We start from the raw sequence: 18,890 nt of genomic DNA, 5'->3' as shown, positions 1-18,890 counted from the left end.
GGCAGCCTCATTCCAACTGCCAAGTTGTGCTTACTCAGTGAGAACGCCATCTGCTAAGGACCTACAGAACTTTTTAATTTGTGACTTGCCAACTAAATCAAATCAGAGAGGAACAGCCTTTCCAAATGATCAATCAAAAATAAAATGCACCTTTTTAGCCTGGTATTTCCCCTGGTCTCATTTGTTTTGCATTTCAGTGAACATTTATTGGGGCTTCTCTGGTGGCTCAAGGGTAAAGAATCTACCTGTCAGTGCAGGAGATCTGGCTCAATCCCTGGGTCAGGAAGATCCCCCAGAGAATGAAATGGCAACCCACTCCAGTATTCTTGCCTGGAGAATCCTATGGATAGAGGAGTCTGGTGAGCTACAGTCCATGGGAGTCACAAGAGTCAGACAACTTAGTGTCTTAGCCTTAGTGACTAAACAAGAACAAATATTGCATTTTAGATATTACATTTTCTTCATCCATTCATCCATCAAGGGACATTGAGGTTGTTTCCATAGCTTGACTATTGAAAATAACACTGCAGAGAACATGGGGGTGCTTAGATCTTTTCAAGTTAGTCTTTTTCTTTGGATAAATATGCAGAAGTAGAATTGCTGGATCATACGGTAGTTCTATTTTTAATTTTTTTGAGGAACTGCCTTTCTGTTTGCCCACTAGGGAAAAATGGGCTGCACCCATTTACATTCCCACCAACAATAGATCAATTCAGTTCAGTCACTCAGTCGTGTCCGACTCTTTGTGACCCCATGAACTGCAGCATGCCAGGCTTCCCTGTCCATCACCAACTCCTGAAGCTTACTCAAACTCATGTCCATTGAGTTGGTGATGCCATCCAGTCATCTCATCCTCTGTCGTCCCCTTCTCCTCCCACATTTTGGTCCTTCCCAGCATCAGGATCTTTTCCAATGAGTCAGTTCTTCACATCAGGTGGCCAAAGTATTGGAGTTTCAGCTTCAGCATCAGTCCTCCCAATGAATATTCTGGACTGATTTCCTTTAGGGTGGACCAGTTGGATCTCCTTGCAGTCCAAGAGACTGTCGAGAGTCTTCTCCAACACCACAGTTCAAAAGCATCAATTCTTCAGCGCTCAGCTTTCTTTATAGTCCAACTCTCACACCCACACATGACTACTGGAAAAATCAAAGCTATGACTACATGGACCTTTGTTGGCAAAGTAATGTCTCTGCTTTTTAATATGCTGTCTAGATTAGTCATAACTTTTCTTCCAAGGAGCAAGCGGCTTTTCATGTCATGGCTGCAGTCACTATTTTTGGTGATTTTGGAGCCCCCCCAAAATAAAGTCTGCCACTGTTTCCATTGTTTCCCCATCTATTTGCCATGAAGTGATGGGACCAGATGCCATGATCTTAGTTTTCTGAATGTTGTGTTTTAAGCCAACTTTTTCACTCTCCTCTTTCACTTTCATCAAGAGGCTCTTTAGTTCTTCTTCACTTTCTGCCATAAGGGTGGTGTCATCTGCATATCTGAGGTTATTGATATTTCTCCCCACAATCTTGATTCCAGCTTGCACTTCATCCAGCCCAGCATTTCTCATGATGTACTCTGTATATATTAAATAAGCAGGGTGACAATATACAGCCTTGATGTACTCCTTTCCCGATTTGGAACCTGTCTGTTGATCCATGTCCAGTTCTAACTGTTGCTTCCTGACCTGTATACAGATTTCTCAGGAGGCAGGTCGGGTGATCTGGTATTCCCATCTCTTGAAGAATTTTCCACAGTTTGTTGTGATCCACACAGTCAAAGGCTTTGGCATAGTCAATAAAGCAGAAGTAGATGTTTTTCTGGAACTCTCTTGCTTTTTCGATGATCAAACGGATGTTGGCAATTTGATCACTGGTTCCTCTGCCTTTTCTAAATCCAGCTTGAATATCTGGAAGTTCACATACTGTTGAAGCCTGGCTTGGAGAATTTTGAGCATTACTTTGCTAGTGTGTGAGATGAGTGCAATTGTGCGGTAGTTTGAGAATTTTCTTGGGCATTGCCTTTCTTTGGAATTGGAGTGAAAACTGACAATTTTTAGTCCTGTGGCCACTGCTGAGTTTTCCATATTTGCTGGTATACTGAGTGCAGCACTTTCACAGCATCATCATTTAAGATTTGAAATAGCTCAACTGGAATTCTATCACTTCCACTAGCTTTGTTTTTTAGTGATGGTTCCTAAGGCCCACTTGACTTCACATTCCAGGACACCTGGCTGTAGGTGAGTGATCACACCATTGTGATTATCAGTACATAAGCTTTCCCTTTTCTGTATGTCCTCACAGCATTTGTTACTAGTCTTTTTCTTTCCGCCTTTTGTTGCACTGGTTTATTAAGAGTGAATCCCTATCAGTATTTGTAGACTATCAGTACTCATGTATGGATGTGAGAGTTGGACTATAAAGAAAGCTGAGCACCAAAGAATTGATGCTTTTGAACTGTGGTGTTGGAGAGGACTCTTGAGAGTCCCTTGGACTGCAAGGAGATCCAGCCAGTCCATCCTCAAGGAAATCAGTCCTGAATAGTCATTGGAAGGACTGATGCTAAAGCTGAAACTCCAATACTCTGGCCACCTGATGTGAAGAACCGACTCACTGGAAAAGACCCTGATGCTGGGAAAGATGGAAAGTGGGAGGAGAAGGGACGACAGAGGATGAGATGGTTGGATGGCATCACTGACACAACAGACATGAGTTTGAGTAAATTCCGGGAGTTGGTGATGGACAGCGAGGTCTAGCGTGTTGCAGTCCATGGGGTCGCCAAGAGTCGTACGTGACTCTCTGACTGAACTGAACTGAAACAATGGGGAACTGAAGCATCAAAGCAGACACATTAAGGATCATACATAATAGATAAAACCCTTAAATTTTCTTATTCCCTGTATTCTTATTCCCCCTTTTATTTATTTGCTTAAGGAATTCAATGCATACTGATAGCTTAAGGAGAAAGGTGTCAGATTCATGATCTCCAAAGAAGAAGATTTAGCTTTGGGACCAGGGACCAGGCTTGATCACTCAAGAGCTTTTGTGTAGCAGAGTTTTATTAAAGTATAAAAAGGAACAGAGAAAGCTTCTGACATAGACATCAGAGGGGAACAGAGAGTGCCCCCTTTGCTAGTCTTAGCAAGGGGGTTATATACTTTTTTAATTGGTTATTGCAGTAAATCAAAAGAATGTCTCAAGGTTGTAAAGGTCTTACCAGACCCACTCCCACAATATACATTTTAAGATAACAGGATTAGAACTAACAGTAGAAAGATTTTACCAGAGCTACTCCCATAATATACATTTTAAAATGACAGGATTAGTCAGAAGGTTCTCAAAAGGGAGAAACATGTCCTCAAGCAGGATATATTGTTATATAATCATTGGTACAGAGTTTAAGGGAAAACATCCTTGAGCAAGATGAGTTTTTTGTTGTATAATCATCTGCTCTGGGCTTAAAGAAAAAACTCTTTGTCCTTTTCTCCTCCTTGAGAACTCCAGACCCCTCTCTCCTCCTCAGGACTTCTTATCAGCCTACATAGGAACTGACTCTCTCAATTCTTAACCAAAACTGAATTCCTTATGAAACATTTCTTCATAGGCTGCAGAGCAGTCTGTCTTTCTGTGCCTTTATCTTTTGTTTGACTCCCAGCAGTTCTGCCTGAATAGCTCTATCTTCTGGTGCCATCTCCTGGGCTTTCTTAAAGTCAGTCAATGCTTGATCATATTCTTTGAATCCTGGCCACCCTTGGGCTCTATGGTACAGTGCCTTGGTGTTTGCTGAGTCTGTTTCAAGGACCTCCAAGCAATTGTCAACCACTCCCTGCCAATCAGACATTTTCAGTGGACATCTTCAGTTTGTAAGCTCCAATATTCAGCACACAGCTTAAAGCAACAGGCTGCAGCTTTAATCAGTTGCAAGCTTCGTGCCTTTCACACACCTTAAAACTTTGGTGTATTTTTTTTTAATGGTCATCTCAGTTCTTGGATTTGAATAAAGAATTTCAATGTTTTTTAAGTCTTCTGTTACTGAAATTCCATCTACATCTTTTAAATCTACATCTGCATCCTCAGAAACCTCGATGACTGTCACCAGAACTATCTCAGGGGAATATTCCCTAATCATCCCCTTCCTTCAGTTCTCTGCATTCTGCAATAATGCACAATTTGGCAGTTTTTTCACCTTTCATCTCCACATTTTCCCAAATCCTTGCCACACCCATTCTTTTCATCACCTGCCCAAACATCACGTGTTTCCCATAAGTGAGGAGTCGGAACTGTCATGATGAAGAACTGAGAATCACTTGTCTTACAGCCTGCATTTGCCAGGCTCAGTAATTCCCCCTTATTATGGTGATAATGGAAGTTTTCATCTTCAAATTTTTTATCATAAATATTTTGTCCACCTGTCCCATTCTAATTGGAGAAGTCTCCACCCTTAATCGTAAATTTCTTGATTTGATGCAAAGGGCATCCTTTCAATTTCACCACTTCCCTGGTGGCTCAGATGGTAAAGCATCTGCCTACAATCTGGGAGACCCAGGTTCAATCCCTGGGTCGGGAAGATCCCCTGGAGAAGGCAATGGCACCCCACTCCAGTACTCTTGCCTGGAAAGTCCCATGGATGGAGGAGCCTGGTAGGCTACAATCCATGGGGTCACGAAGAGTCATACATGACTGAGCGACTTTTTTTTGTTTTTTCAAATAGAGAGGTTTCCCATTAGTGAGTCCAATGCCTGTTTCTCCCGTACCTGACTGCTAAGTCACTTCAGTCATGTCCAACTCTTTGCCACCCCATGGACTGTAGCCCACCAGGCCCCTCTGTCCATGGGATTTTCTAGGCAGGAGTACTGGAGTAGGTTGCTATTTCCTTCTCCAGGGGAATCGTCCTCACCCAGGGATTGAACTCACGTCTCTTATGTCTCCTGCACTGGCAGTTCTTTACCACTACCACACCTGGGCTAGTATTCTGTACACAATTTTCCTGTACACAATGCATGAAAAATTTCTGCAGTTTTGAGCATAATATCTGCAAGCAATTTCAAGACAATTAGACCGTCTCATTCCCCTCCAATATCCAGATTCAAGATGACTAGAGGGTTGCTGGGGTTGGAGTGCTTAGCTGGGGTGAGGAGGAGACGAGTGCAACATTGTGGCCCAAAGACACTATTTGCAAGTGACTCAGAGCACTGCATGACCGCAGCACAGCATACTGTATCTATATAGACCAGCTGTGCTGTTATGTGTCTCTTTAATGATGGCCCTTCTAATAGGCATTTGGTATTGTCTCATGGTTTTGATTTGCTTTCTAATGACTAGTGATATTGAGCATCTTTTCATGTATCTGTTGGCCTTTCATATATTTTCTTTGGAGAAATGTCTATTCAGGCCTTTTGACCATTTTAAAATTGAATTATTTATTTGCTGTTGAGTTAAATGAGTTCTTTAGAGATTCTGGATATTAATCCCTTATCAGATAAATGGCTCGCAAGTGTTTTTTGTCCCCATTTTGTAGGTTGTCTTTATACTTGTTGATAGTTTCTCTTACTGTGCAGAAGCTTCTTAGTTTCATGTAATCCCACTTGTTTTTTTGTTTGTTTTTTCATTTTGTTGCTGGGGCTTGAGGTGTCATATCCAAAAATCATTGCCAAGAGCTGTATCAAGGAGCTCTTTTTCCTGTTTTTTCATCTAGGAATTTCATAGTTTCATATCTTCTACTTAAGTCTCTAATCCATTTCAAGTTCATTTTTATAAGTAGTATAACCTAAGGTGTTAGTTTCATTTTTTACATGTGAATATCCAGTTTCTTCAGCACTAGTCGTTAAAAAGACTTTTCCTTATTGAGTATTCTTGACTCTTTTGTCAAATACAAGTTGACTATATATCCTTGAGTTTATTTCTGGGCTCCCAATTCTGTCCCATTTGATTTTTTTTTGGGGGGGGGGGGATCTGTTTTTATGCCAGTACTATACTGTTTGAATTACCATAGCTTTATAGTATAGCTTAAAATCAGAAAATGTGATGCCTCCTGCGTTGTTCTATCCTCTGAGGATTGCTTGGCTATTTAGGGGTCTTTTGTAATTCTGTACAAACTGCAGGATTGTTCTCCCCCCACCACTTATGTAAAAATGCTATTATGCTATTAGATTCTTTCAGCTTTCTATTGTTGAGTATGATGTTAGCTGTAGGCTAGTCATATATGATCTTTCTTATGTTTAGGTACTTTCTATACCAAAAACTTTTTTAAAAAATCATGAACATAAGTTGAATTTTGTCAAATGCTTTTTCTCCATCTATTGGGGTGATTTTATCATTCTATTAATCTGATATATCACATTGATTTTGTGTCTGTTGAGCCATCCTGCATTCTAGATGAAATTCCACTTGGTCATGCTGAGTTATCCGTGTAATGTGCTGCTGAATTCAGTTTGCTAGTATTTTGAGAAATTTTGCATCCATATTAATCAGGGATATTGATCTGTATTCTTCTGATAGTGTCTTTTTCTGGCCTTGCTATCAGGGTAATGCTGACCTCATAAAATGAGTTTGGACATGTTTCTTCCTTTTCTACTTTTTTGGAAGGGTTTCAAGGTTACCGTCAATTCTTTACAAACATTCTTTAAATGTTTGGTAACATTCATTAGTGAGGCTATCTGGTCCTGGGCTTTACTTCATTGGGAGATTTTTTTAGTTTTTTTTTCTATTATTTTATTGATTTAATCTCCTTACTAGTAATTAATCTATTCAGACTTTCCATTCCTTCATGATTCACTCTTGATTGTTTTTATGTTTCTAATAATTTTTCCACTTCTAGGTTGTTGAATTATTGGCATAGAGCTATTCATAATAGTCTCTTATGAACTTTGTATTTCTGTTGTATCAGTTGTAATGTCTCCTTTGACATTTACAATTTTGTTGATTTAGTTTTTTCCTTAGTTTAACTAAAGGAGTGTCAATTTTGTTTATCTTTCAAAGAACCAACTCTTAGTTAGGTTAATTTTTTCTACTGTTTTTCTGTTCTCAGTTTCATTTATTTATGCTCTAATCTTTATTTCGTTCCCTCTGCTAATTATGGGCTCAGTTTCTTTTTCTAGCTCTTTAAGGCATAATTAGGTTGTTAATTTGGGAAATTTCTTGCTTTTTAATGTTGATTTTTATTGTTGTGCACTTAAGTTTTCGTATGTTGTCTCCATTTTTGTGTCAAGATACTTTATTTCCCCTTTAATTTCTTCCTGATCCATATGTTATTCAGGAGAGTGTTGTTTAATTTCCATGTATTCATGAATTTTCAGTTTCCTCTTGTTATTGATTTCTTATTTTGTACCATTGTGGTCAGAGAAGATACTTGGTATAATTTCAGCCTTCTTAAATTTTCTAACACTTGTTTATTTAGTGGCCTAACATATGGTCTGGAGAAGGAAATGGCAACCCACTCCAGTGTTCATGCCTAGAGAATCCTGTGGACAGAGGAGCCTGGTGGGCTGCTGTCCATGGGGGTTGCACAGAGTTGGACACGCCTGAAGTGACTTAGCAGCAGCAGCAGCAGCAGCAACATACCTGGTCTGTTCTAGAAAATGTTTCATGTGCACTTGAGAAGAATGTGTGCTGATGTTGGATAGACTATTCTGTGTATGTCTGTTTGGTATATTTGGTCTATGCATGCTAACTCGCTTCAGTCATGTCTGACTCCTTTTGAACCTATGGACTATAGCCTGCCAGGATCCTCTGTCCATGGGATTCTCCAGCCAAGAATACTGGAGTGGGTTGCCATGCCCTCTCCCAGGGGATCTTCCTGACCAGGCATCAAACCCATGTCTGTTATGTCTCCTGCATTGGCAGATGAGTTCGTTATCACTAGTGCCAGCTGGGAAGCCCCTTTTGGTCTATAGAGTTGTTCAAATTTGCTGTTTCTTTATTGATTCTGTCTAGATGACCTATCCATTGTTGAGAATGGGGTATTAAAGTCCTGTTTATTTCTTCTTTTAGGTCTATCAGTTTTTGCTTTATGAAGTTCAGTTTTCCAACGTTGGGCACATAAATATGACCATTATAACTTTTTGATGTATTGATCCTATCATCATTATATAATGACCTTCTTTGTTTCCTTTTACCATTTTTAAAATTAAAGCCTATTTTGTTTGATACAACTACTCCTGACTTTTTTGGGTTGTTTGCTTAAGATATTTTTCCATCCCTTTACATTGCCTTTGTATGTCTTGAAGGCCAAAATGATTCTTGCAATGAGCATATCATTGGATCTTTTATAAAAATCCATTCTCATTTGGAGAACTGGCTCTATTTACATTTAAAGTTATTATTGATAAATAAGATACTGCCATTTTGTTATTGTTTTCTGGTTGTTTTATAGATCAGCTGTTTCTTCTTTCCAATTGTGTTTTGATATTGTGTGCTATTAGTATGCTTTGACTTTATCATACTTTTTTGTAATTCAAGTTTTTCCCTTCTTGTTACCATATGAGCATGTGTTTTAAGTCACTTCGGTCATGTCCGATTCTTTGTGACCCTATAGATTATATAGCCCATCAGGCTCCTCTGTCCATGTGATTCTCCAGACAAAAATACTGGAGTGGGTTCCTTGTCCTCCTTTAGGGGATATTTCCACCCAGGGATTGAACCCACATCTCTTACGTCTCCTGCATTGGCAGGCAGGTTCTTTACCACTAGCACCACCTGGGAAGCTGTTACCATGAGGCTTACATTAAAAAAAAAAATTATAACACACTATTTTAAACTAATACCAACTTAATTTCAATCAAGTCCTAAGCTTTATACTTTAAATTATACGCTCTTCCCATTTTAGGTTATTGATGTTACAATTGACATAGTTTTTAATATTATATACTTTATAACTTTAATATTGTATACCTCAGATTATTGTAATGTTAGTTATTTTTACCATGTTAGGTATGTTTTAAACTAAGTTTCTGTATCCTTAAAAAATTGTTTTATATTGGATTATAGTTGATTAACAATGTTAGTTTCAGATGTATAACAAAGTAATTCAGTTATATATATACATATACATGTAACTACTCTTTTTCAAATTTTTTTTCCACTTAGGTTATTACAAAAAATTGAGCAGAGTTCCCTGGGCTATACAATAGGTTCTTGTTGATTATATATTTTAAATATAGCAGCGTGTACCTGTCAACCACCCACTCTCTCCTCTCCCCACCCTTCACCCTGATAACCATAAATTCATTCTCTGAGTCTGCTTCTGCTTTGTATATTAAGTTCATTTGTGTCATTTTTTAAGATTCTGCATATGAGTGATGTCATGTATTTGTCTTTCTCTTTCTGACTTACTATGATGAACTCCAGGTCCATCCATGTTTCTGCAAATGGCATTATTTCATTCTTTTTATGCCTGAATAATATTCCATTGTATATATGTACCGCATCTTCTTTATCCATTCATCAGTGGACATTTAGGTTACTTCCATGTCTTGGATATTGTAGACAGTGCTGCAATGAACATTGTGGTATGTGTATCCTTTTAAACCATGTTTTTCTTTGGATGTATGCCCAGGAGTATCACTAGTTTTAGTTTTTTAAGAAACCTCCACACTTTTCTCCATAATCCCTGTACCAATTTAAATTCCCACCAACAGTGTAGGAAGGTTCCATTTTCTCCACACTCTCTTTAGCATTTATTATTTGTAGACTTTTTATTCCTATATTTTTTTGAGAGCTTCCATACAGTTCTCCATAGTGGCTGTATCAATTTACATTCCCACCAACAGTACAAGAGGGTTCCCTTTTCTCCACATCTTCTCTAGCATTTATTGTCTGTAGATTTTTTTGGTGATGGCCATTCTGATCAGTGTGAGATGATACCTCGTTGTAGTTTTGATTTGCATTTTTATAGTAATGAGCAACGTTAAGCATCTTTTCTTGTGTTTATTGACCATCATATGTCTTTGGAGAAATGTCTGTTTAGGTCTTCTGCCCATTTTTTGATTGTTCTGTTTGTTTTTTCTATATTGAGTTGTATGAGCTGTTTGTTATTTTGAATATTAATCCCTTGTCAGTTGGCCTTGTTTGCAAATATTTTCTCCCATTCTGTAGGTTGTCTTTTCATTTTGCTGGTGTTTTCCTTTGCTGCACAAAAGCTTATAAATTGGATTAGGTTCTGTTTGTTTATTTTTTCTTTTATTTCTTTTGCCTTGGGAGACTGATCTAAGAAAACATTGCTATGATCTGTCGAAGAAGGTGCACTTGAGAAGATTGTGTTTTCTGCTGCTTTTGGATGAAATGCTACATGAATATCAATTCCATCTGGTCTAATGTGTCATTTAAGGCCTGGGTTTCCTTATTGATTTTCTGTCTGGATAATCTATCCATTGATGAAAGTGGGGTGTGACAGTCCCCTACTGTTATTGTGTTACTGTCAGTATTTGCCTTATATATTGAGGTGCTCCCTATCTGTGCATCCATTCTTTTTTTGAGATCTTGAATTATCTTTACCGTCACTACTCTGAATTGTTTTTCAGTCAGATTGCCTGTCTCCATTTCACTTATTTGTTCTTCTGGAGTTTTATCTTGTTCGTTCATCTGGGACACACACTTCTGCTGTCTCATTTTGTCTAATTTTCTGATTTTAGTTTCCACTCTGCAGGCTACAGTCTGTAGTTCTTCCTGCTTCTGTCTGTCCGCTTATGAATGAGGCAGTCTAAGAGGCTTGTGCAGGCTTCCTGGTGGGAGGGATTAGTTCCTGCCCACTGGTAGGTAGAGCTGGGTCTTTTCTGTCTCCTAGGCAGGGTCATGTCCACCTCCTGGGCAGGGTCATGTCCAGGGGTGTGTTTAGCAGGCAGCTGTGTGCTCAGAATGACTTAAAACTGTCTCACGAGTGGGGCTGTTTTCCTGTCCTGTTGGTTGTTTAGCTTGAGGCATGTCAGCACTGGAGCCTACAGGCTGTTGGGTGGGGCCAGGTCTTGATGAGAAGGCCTCCAGCAGGGCTCATGCCAATGTGTATTCCCCAGAACTACTGGTATGATTGTCTGTCCCAACAGTGAGCCACAGCTGCCTCCCCTCACCTCTGCCGGAGACCCTCCAATACAAGCAGGTAGGTCTGGCCCAGTCTCTTATGAGGTCACCGATTTCTTTTCTCTGGTTCCTGGTGTGCCAAAGACCTTGTGTGTGACCTCCAAAGTGGAGTTTGTTTTCCCCAGTCCTATGGAATTCCTGTAATTAAACCCCACTGCCTTCAAAGCTAGAGGATTTGGAGGCTCTTCTTCCTGTTGCCAGACCCCCTAGCTGGGGAGCCTGATGTGGGGTTCAGATCTCCCAATCCTATGTACAACTTCTGTGGTGTAATTATTTTCCAGTTTGTGGCCTGCCCACCTGATGCCAGGAGTTGATTTAATCACTTTGGCCACCTGATGGCCAGGAATAGTTGATTTAATCACTTTTGCACACGTGCCTCCCTCCACCCCCCCACCACCTCCTACCATCTTGTAGCTCCTTCTTTGTCTTTGGATGTAGGGTATCTTTTTTGATAGGTTCTAGCATTTTTTTGTTGGTTGTTCAGAAGTTAGTTATTTTGGTGGTTTCATCAAAAGAGGTGAGCTCACATCCTTCTACTCTGCCATCTTGTCTCTGTCTACCATGGTTATTTTTTAACTTTTAAATTAGAGCTGTAAGTGAATTACATACCACTATTATATTATAGAACCCAACTTTGACTAAGTTTTTCCCTTTGTGATGAGTTTTATACTGCCTTCTTATGTTCTTATGATGTTAGTTATGCTTTTATAGTTAATCCTCAGTACTTGCAGGGGATAGGTTGCAAGGCTCACTGTGGACCCCAAAATCTGTGGATGCTTACATCCCATTGTCAGTGCTCTGTATCTATGGGTTCCATACACATTGATCTTCTGGTTCTATACATAGTATGTGGTCCATGCTTGGTTGAATTTGTGCATCTATAACTTGTGGATATGGAGGGCTGACTGTATTTCCACTCGAAGTCTTGTAAAGCAGGTCTAATGGTGATGAACTCTCTCAGCTTCTGTTTTTTCAGAAAAGTATTTGTCTCTCTTTCATTTCTGTAGGGGAGCTTTACTAGATATGGAATTTCTAGGGTTGACAGTTTTTCCTTCCAGTATTTTGACTGTCATACCATTCTCCTCTGGTCTGAAAAATTTCCATTATTAAACCACTGGTAGTCTTATGGAGGTTCCCTTGTATGTAACTTCTCTCTTTTGTCTTGTTGCTTTAAAAATTCTTTGTTTTTGTCTTTTGACAATTTAATTATAATATGTCCTGGTGTAACCTATTTGGGTTCAATCTATTTGGCATCATTTGGACTTTTTGGATCTAGATGTCTAGTTCTCTCCCGAGGACTGGGAATTTTTCAGCCATTATTTACTGAAATACACTTTTTTCCCCTTTTTTCCTTCTAGAATTCCCAGACTTCAAATATTTTTCATTGTGTCCTATAAGCCCCTTAGGCTCTCTTCAATCTTTTTCATTATTTTTCCTTTTTGTTCCTCTGACTGGATAATTTCAAATGATCTGTTTCCCAGGTTTCTTATTCTTCTGCATAGGTGAGTCTGCTTTTGAGGCTCTCTATTGAATTAATCAATTATTTGATTATTCAGCTGTATGATTTTTTTTCATGGTTTATATTTCTTTGTCGAACTCCTGTTCATTTTCCTAATTCCATTTAGTTGTCTGTTCTTATAGCTCACAAAACCTCTTTAAGAGAATTATTCTGAATTCTTTGAAAGTTCATAGCTATCTAATTTCTTAGGGTCAGTTATTGACCCTTTATTAATTACATTTGGTGGTATCAGACATACTTGCTTTTTCATGATCCTTGATTCTTTTTATCGGTATCTGTTCATTTGAGTAAGTGATCTCCTTTTCCAGACAGTTCAGGTTTACTTTGGCAGAGACAATTCCTCACCAGTCAGCTCTGTTAGGTTTCTGGACATATCTGCTGGTAACGGCCTTGGGAAGGTGGGGCTTGCTACTAGGGTCTGTTTGGCTGAAGCATCTGTTCAAGCTCTGAGCTTGGTGGCGGGGGTGTGCCATTGACTGGGAACAGCTGGGTAAGTCTGCCATCTTGGTTCCCTGCCCAAATGCTGCTGTAGGATGTGCTTCATGAATTCTAGATTCTCCTCAGGCTTACTAGATGCTTTAGATGGGGTAATATGCCCAGCTGTAGGTGTGGCTATGAATTAGCTTCCCTCCTCTGGCAAAGCAGCAGGAAGGGACCCAGAGTTGGCATGGCTCATGGTCTGGGGACCCAAGTCAAACAAGAGTGTGCACTGAATATTTTGCCTAGGTGAGGACACCAGTTTTGCTCTGCAGACAGAGAAAGCTACAGTCTGTGCTCTGTTCAAATGCACCATAAGCAGGGCTGTTGGATGGGTGATGCAGCTTCCTGTGTGTTAGGCTTCAGTTCCTTGGTCAGGTGGTCTGAAGGGAGTATTCAGTTATAAGTGAGGTTGTGAATGGTTTTCCATTCCTGGGCACAGTGGGAAAAGCACTTTCAACGCCACGGATGTTCTTAGTTTGTGACCTTGACTCAAGCTGACTCATGCATCGAGCTCCCTGGCTGGACAGGGCCACTTTCTTTGCTCTGGCTGCCATCAGCTCTGCTCACCTGCCTCTCAGTTAAAAGTTGGTGCGTTGTACAGCTTCTAGATATTCTCACCAACTCTTCCTGTCAGCTGGGGGCCACACTCCACAGCGGGTAGGGCAATGACCCGGGCCATGCCTGGGTGGCACTGGGAGGGCCCACTTCAGGCAACTCTCAAATTTTCCCAGATAGGCTTTCTGGTCTGGAAGGGACAGGAGCCTCGGTCTGTAATGGGTGAGGCTATGTATCACCTCCCCTGCCTCGGCATAGCAGGGGGACTGTCCAGAGGGAGAGCACAAAAACGGCGTCCCTGGCCTGTGTTCCCTGAGAGCCTCTCTGTAGGTCTCAAGATGTGTGCCAAGCCTGAAACTTGTCCTTAAGGCTGAAGATCCAGGAGAAAAAAATGAGACCTCTTTCACAGAAACTGGGGGTGTATTTCAGTTTGCTGTCTCTGCAATGACCTGGAGGTGGTATCCCAACAAAAACTATTACAGTCACGTGTGAGCCAGCATTGTAATCCCTTCCAGCCACCAGAGCCAGATCATCAAGTGGTGTCCATTGGGTGCAGGTGTGCATATGTGTTAGGTCACTTCAGTTGTGTGTGACTCTTTGCAACCCCATGGACTGAAGCTCACCAGGCTCCTCTGTCCATGCAACTTCCCAGGCAAGAATACTGGAGTGGGTAGCCATGCCTTCCTCTAGGGTATCTCCCCAACCCAGGGATCAAACCTGTATCTCTGTCTCTTAGGTCTACGTGCCAATATTGGCAGGTGGTTTCTTTACCACTAGTGCCACCTGGGAATTGGGTGGCAACCACCAAACCCAGGTCACCATTTGTTAAAAAAAAGAAAGAAAGCATGGCATCAGATGAGGGTTAGAATGTCTTATCCTAGTTTTTTCACCATGTTAGTTGCCAGGGGGGAGGGGGCTCTTTGGGCTGGTGACTGTGAGGGGTGGAAGAATGGGCAGATAAGGGGACACTAGAAGTAATCTTTTGTCCTTGCAAATACAAATGAAAATCCTTTGGAGGTGGTCTTTGATACTTGTTAGGAAATTTGGCTCATGCAGAGTCTCACCCCATCTGGAAATACATACATTGCCATTTTGCTTAGGTTTTCAAAATCTCATTGCCAAGTCATTTCTGAATGATTCCTCTAGGAAGGTATTTGGGTTTTATAGCCAGTAGTTTAACCCCAGTTTCTCAACTATCTTCAGGACAGTATGGAATGGGCAGAGAAACTTCCCCAAACAGAACAGTGCTGCTTCTGTCACTCTATAGTTTGACATGGATTTTCTTTAGCTACACTTACACCTCCTGTCTTGGATTTTTTTTTCCAGCAAGCACAATGTGGCCTGGATCTTCGACACATCACTGTAGTGGAGCTGGTAGGGGTGTTCCCGACCCTCATCGGCAGGATAGGAGCAAAGGTGATGCCTCCAGCCCTGGCCCTGCAGCTCAGGTAGGGGGAAGTTCTCTTCTTAAATGTTATTACCTATAAATGTACTTTTTTCGGATCAGGTCTCTGATTTCTGTCTATTGAGTCTTGATTCCAGGCAATGTTTCAGTACTTTTATTCTGGGAGTATTATAACCATGTTACTTGGCATGTGGCTGCTTATCCAAATATATGATCAGAGGGTAATCACCAGGGTTCTTTCCCCCTCCAGGTGTTTTTGCTTCGTGTTTATTTTTCCCTTGGTTGGAGAGGGCTGGAACGGGGACAGAATACAAAAAGGGCCTTAAGCAATCTTTGGTCTTATTAAGAGGGCAGGCGTCCAGTTTAGCCTTTCCAGGCTTGGCGTCCTTTTCCTCCATGTTTCCAGGGCACTTGTCCATAGCCCCATTTTAACAACTGTTTTATTTTGGTAACGTATAATGCCAGAATCATGGTGTTTGGACTCTGAGTAATGGTGCATTAAAAAAGCAAAAATTAGCAGCCAAAAGGTAATTTCAGAACAACCCAAACTTTTACTTGCATCTTTTGACCACTGTGAAAAGAATAATTAACAAAAGCAAAGCTCCTTAAAAATCTTCCGTTCTCATCTATCCCTTTCTCTCATGCTCTGCAAAGGAGTGGGTAGATCTCTGTTCCTATGGTCCCAAGCTATTGGTACTTCCACTATTTTGTAGCATCCACATCCCAGAAGATACTACTTCCGGGTTGTACAAAGGAGGGGAAAGAGTGAAAAAAAAAATGCCATTTGTGTGTGTGCGTGTGTGTCATATTGGAAGCATAAAATTGCTGACTCTAAATCCATTGGCCAGAACTCATCACATGATTGTGATCAGAGTTCATGGGAGACTGGGAAATGTGGTCTTTGTATATACCCAGGAAGAAGAAAATGAAATAAAACTTGGTGAACCATATCACAGATTTTCAAAAAAGTTCACAGAAATTCTTTATTGTGATGGAAATGTGTCTTTAGCAAGTGTTGTTATGTAGTGACACAACAATTTATTTTTTCTAATTTCCTTATTTTCCATCTGCCTTTAAAAAATAATTTTACTCATTTTTTGCTGTGCTGGGTCTTCATTGCTCCTCAGGCTTTTCTTTAGTTGCAGCGAGCAGGGGCTACTCTCTAGTTGTGGTGTGCAAGCTTCTCATTGCAGTGGCTTCTCTTGTTGTGGAGTATGGGCTCTAGGTACATGGGCTTCAGTAGTTGCAGCTCCTGGATTCAAGAGCACAGGTTCAATAGTTGTGGCACACAGGTTTAGTTGCTCTCAGCAGCATTCCATCTGCCTTTTGACCCACCATACTTTTGATTTATACCTGTCTCCTTGCAGAGTCTGGTCCATTCACAACAGGATCAAAAATTCAGAAGGCCAGGGATGGAAAATGACAGATAGGCCTGAATTCTCTTTAGTTAGCTGAAGGAGAAGCCTGGGAACACTCATCAGCTTTTATGTATTCATTTTTGTCCTCCTGCATTTGTATCTAGTACCTCTCTAGGGGGTGACATTTGTGAGGTCAGAACTAGATCTTTTCAAATTTGCTACCTAGTACCTAGTACAGTGCCTGGTGCCATGTTGGTGCTAAGTAAGTAAGTGGCTCAAAGGGAATCAGCTTTACTATTTCCAGGAGTGACAGTACTCTTAAAGAGTATTTGTATCATTCGCAACACTTCAAATTGAAGATAAGAAAACATGAGAGGACTGTTGCCATCTGAAAATTTTTACTGAAAATTCTCAAAGTAGATTTCACGAAGCTATTGCACATTTAGAACTACCTATACATATGCTATGTCAATGACTTTTTTTTTTCCCTAAAAAACTGCTGCAGAATTTACCAAAGAGTTTTTCTGGATTGCAAATATACAGAGAGAATCTTTGAAAGATAGAAAAATCTGATTTAAGAAAATTTCTAGGTTGTATATGTCAGGGCTACTATACACCTCTGTAGGCTAATGCTGATTATTTAAACAATAAATAAGCTGCATAAATGAATTATACAGTGGTTCTCAAGCTTTACCCTGCCTCAGACTCTCTGGGAGGGCTGGTAAAGAGTGCAGGGCCCTAGCCCCAGAGTTTCTGACTCACTTGGTCTATAGTGGGGCCTGAGAACTTGCATTCCTAGGAAGTTTCCAGGTGTTGCTGATGCTGCTGGTCTGGGAATCACAGTGAGTGAACCACTGCCTGTGCTTTTACCAAACACTTCACAGTTTTGAAATGGAATGTCTATTGTTTTCAATTTACAAGTCCTTAAACTTCTTGGTTAAGTTTACTCCTAAGTATTTATTCATTATGATACAATTATAAAAGTGATTTTTCTATTTCTGGTGCTTTCTTATTGTTGCTGTTGTTCAGTCACTCAGTTGAGCCTGACTTATTGCAACCCCATGGACTGTAGCACGCCAGGCTTCCCTGTCCTTCACTACCTCCTAGAGTTTGCTCAAATTCATGTCCATTGAGTCGGTGATGCCATCCAACTGTCTCATTTTCTGTTGCCACCTTCTCCTTCTGCCCACAATCTTTCCCAGCATCAAGGTCTTTTCCAAAGAGTCGGTTCTTCACATCAGGTGGCCAAACTGTTGGAGCTTCAGCTTCAGGATCAGTCCTTCCAATGAATATTCAGTTGATTTCCTTTAGGATTGACTGCTTTGATCTCTTTCTGTCCAAGGGACTCTCAAGAGACTTCTCCAACAACACAGTTCAAAAGCGTCAATTCTTTGGAACTCAGCCTTCTTTATGGTCCAACTATCACATCCATACATGACTACTAGAAAAACCATAGCTTTCACTCAAGACCTTAGTTGGCACAATGATGTCTCTGCTTGTTAATACACTGTCTAGGTTTATCATGGCTTTTCTTCCATGGAGCAAGCATCTTTTGAGGCTGCAGTCACCATCCACAATGTTTTTGGAGCCCAAGAAAATAAAGTCTGTCACTGTTTCCATTGTTTCCCCATCTATTTGCCATGAAGTGATGGGACCGGATGCCATGATCTTAGTGTTTTGAATGTTGAGTTTTAAGCCAGCTTTTTCACTCTCCTATTTCACCTTCATCATGCGACTCTAGTTCATCTTTGCTTTCTGCCATTAGGGTCGTGTCTTCTGCATATCTGAGGTTACTGATATTTCTCCCGTAAATTTTGATTCCAGCTTGAGCTTCATCCAGCCCAGCCTTTCACATGATGTACTCTGCATATAGGTTAAATAAGCAGGGTAAAAATATACAGCCTTAACATACTCCTTTCCCAATTTTGAACCAGTCTGTTGTTCCAAGTCTGGTTCTAACTGTTGCTTCTTGACCTGCATACAGGTTTCTCAGGAGGCAGGTAAGGCGATCTGGTATTCCCATCTTTTAAAGAATTTTCCACATTTTATTGTGATCTACACAGTCAAAGGCTTTAGACTACTCAATGAAGCACAAGTAGATGATTTTTTCTAGAATTCCATTGCTTTTTCAGTGATCCAACTGATGTTGGCTTTTCGATCTCTGTTTCCTCTGCCTTTTCTAAATCCAGCTTGTACATCTGGAAGTTCTTGGTTCATGTACTGTTGAAGTCTAGCTTGAAGGATTTTGAACATTACTTTGCTAGCATGTGAAATGAGCACAGCTGTGCAGTAGTTTGAACATTCTTTGGCATTGCTCTTCTTTGGGATTGGAACGAAAACCGGCCTTTTCCAGTCCTGTGGCCACTGCTGAGTTTTCCAAATTTGCTGACCTGTTGAGTGCAGCACTTTACGAGCATCATCTTTTAGGATTTGAAATAGCTCAGCTGGAATTCCATCACCTCCACTAGCTTTGTTCATAGTGATGCTTTCAAAGGCCCATTTGACTTCACAC

The 18,890-nt window shown here is 40.5% G+C and overlaps 1 protein-coding gene and 1 pseudogene across 2 annotated transcripts in view; one reads left to right on the top strand and one right to left on the bottom strand.

Annotated features, from left to right (window-relative positions):
* The window catches only part of SRPX (sushi repeat containing protein X-linked), a 140,792-nt gene that overhangs the window by 91,042 nt on the left and 30,860 nt on the right, over window positions 1-18,890 (top strand). For both annotated transcript variants that reach the window (XM_020913681.2, XM_070461921.1), the window contains one exon: window positions 14,942-15,063. In XM_020913681.2, the coding sequence (XP_020769340.1) occupies window positions 14,942-15,063 (122 nt within the window). The remainder of the gene's footprint in view (window positions 1-14,941; window positions 15,064-18,890) is intronic.
* Window positions 3,590-13,739, bottom strand: LOC110150642 (peptidyl-prolyl cis-trans isomerase D-like; annotated as a pseudogene).

This window comes from Odocoileus virginianus, chromosome X (genome assembly GCF_023699985.2).
Source record: "Odocoileus virginianus isolate 20LAN1187 ecotype Illinois chromosome X, Ovbor_1.2, whole genome shotgun sequence".
Lineage (NCBI taxonomy): Eukaryota > Metazoa > Chordata > Mammalia > Artiodactyla > Cervidae > Odocoileus > Odocoileus virginianus.
This window is presented reverse-complemented; position numbering and strand designations above follow the sequence as displayed.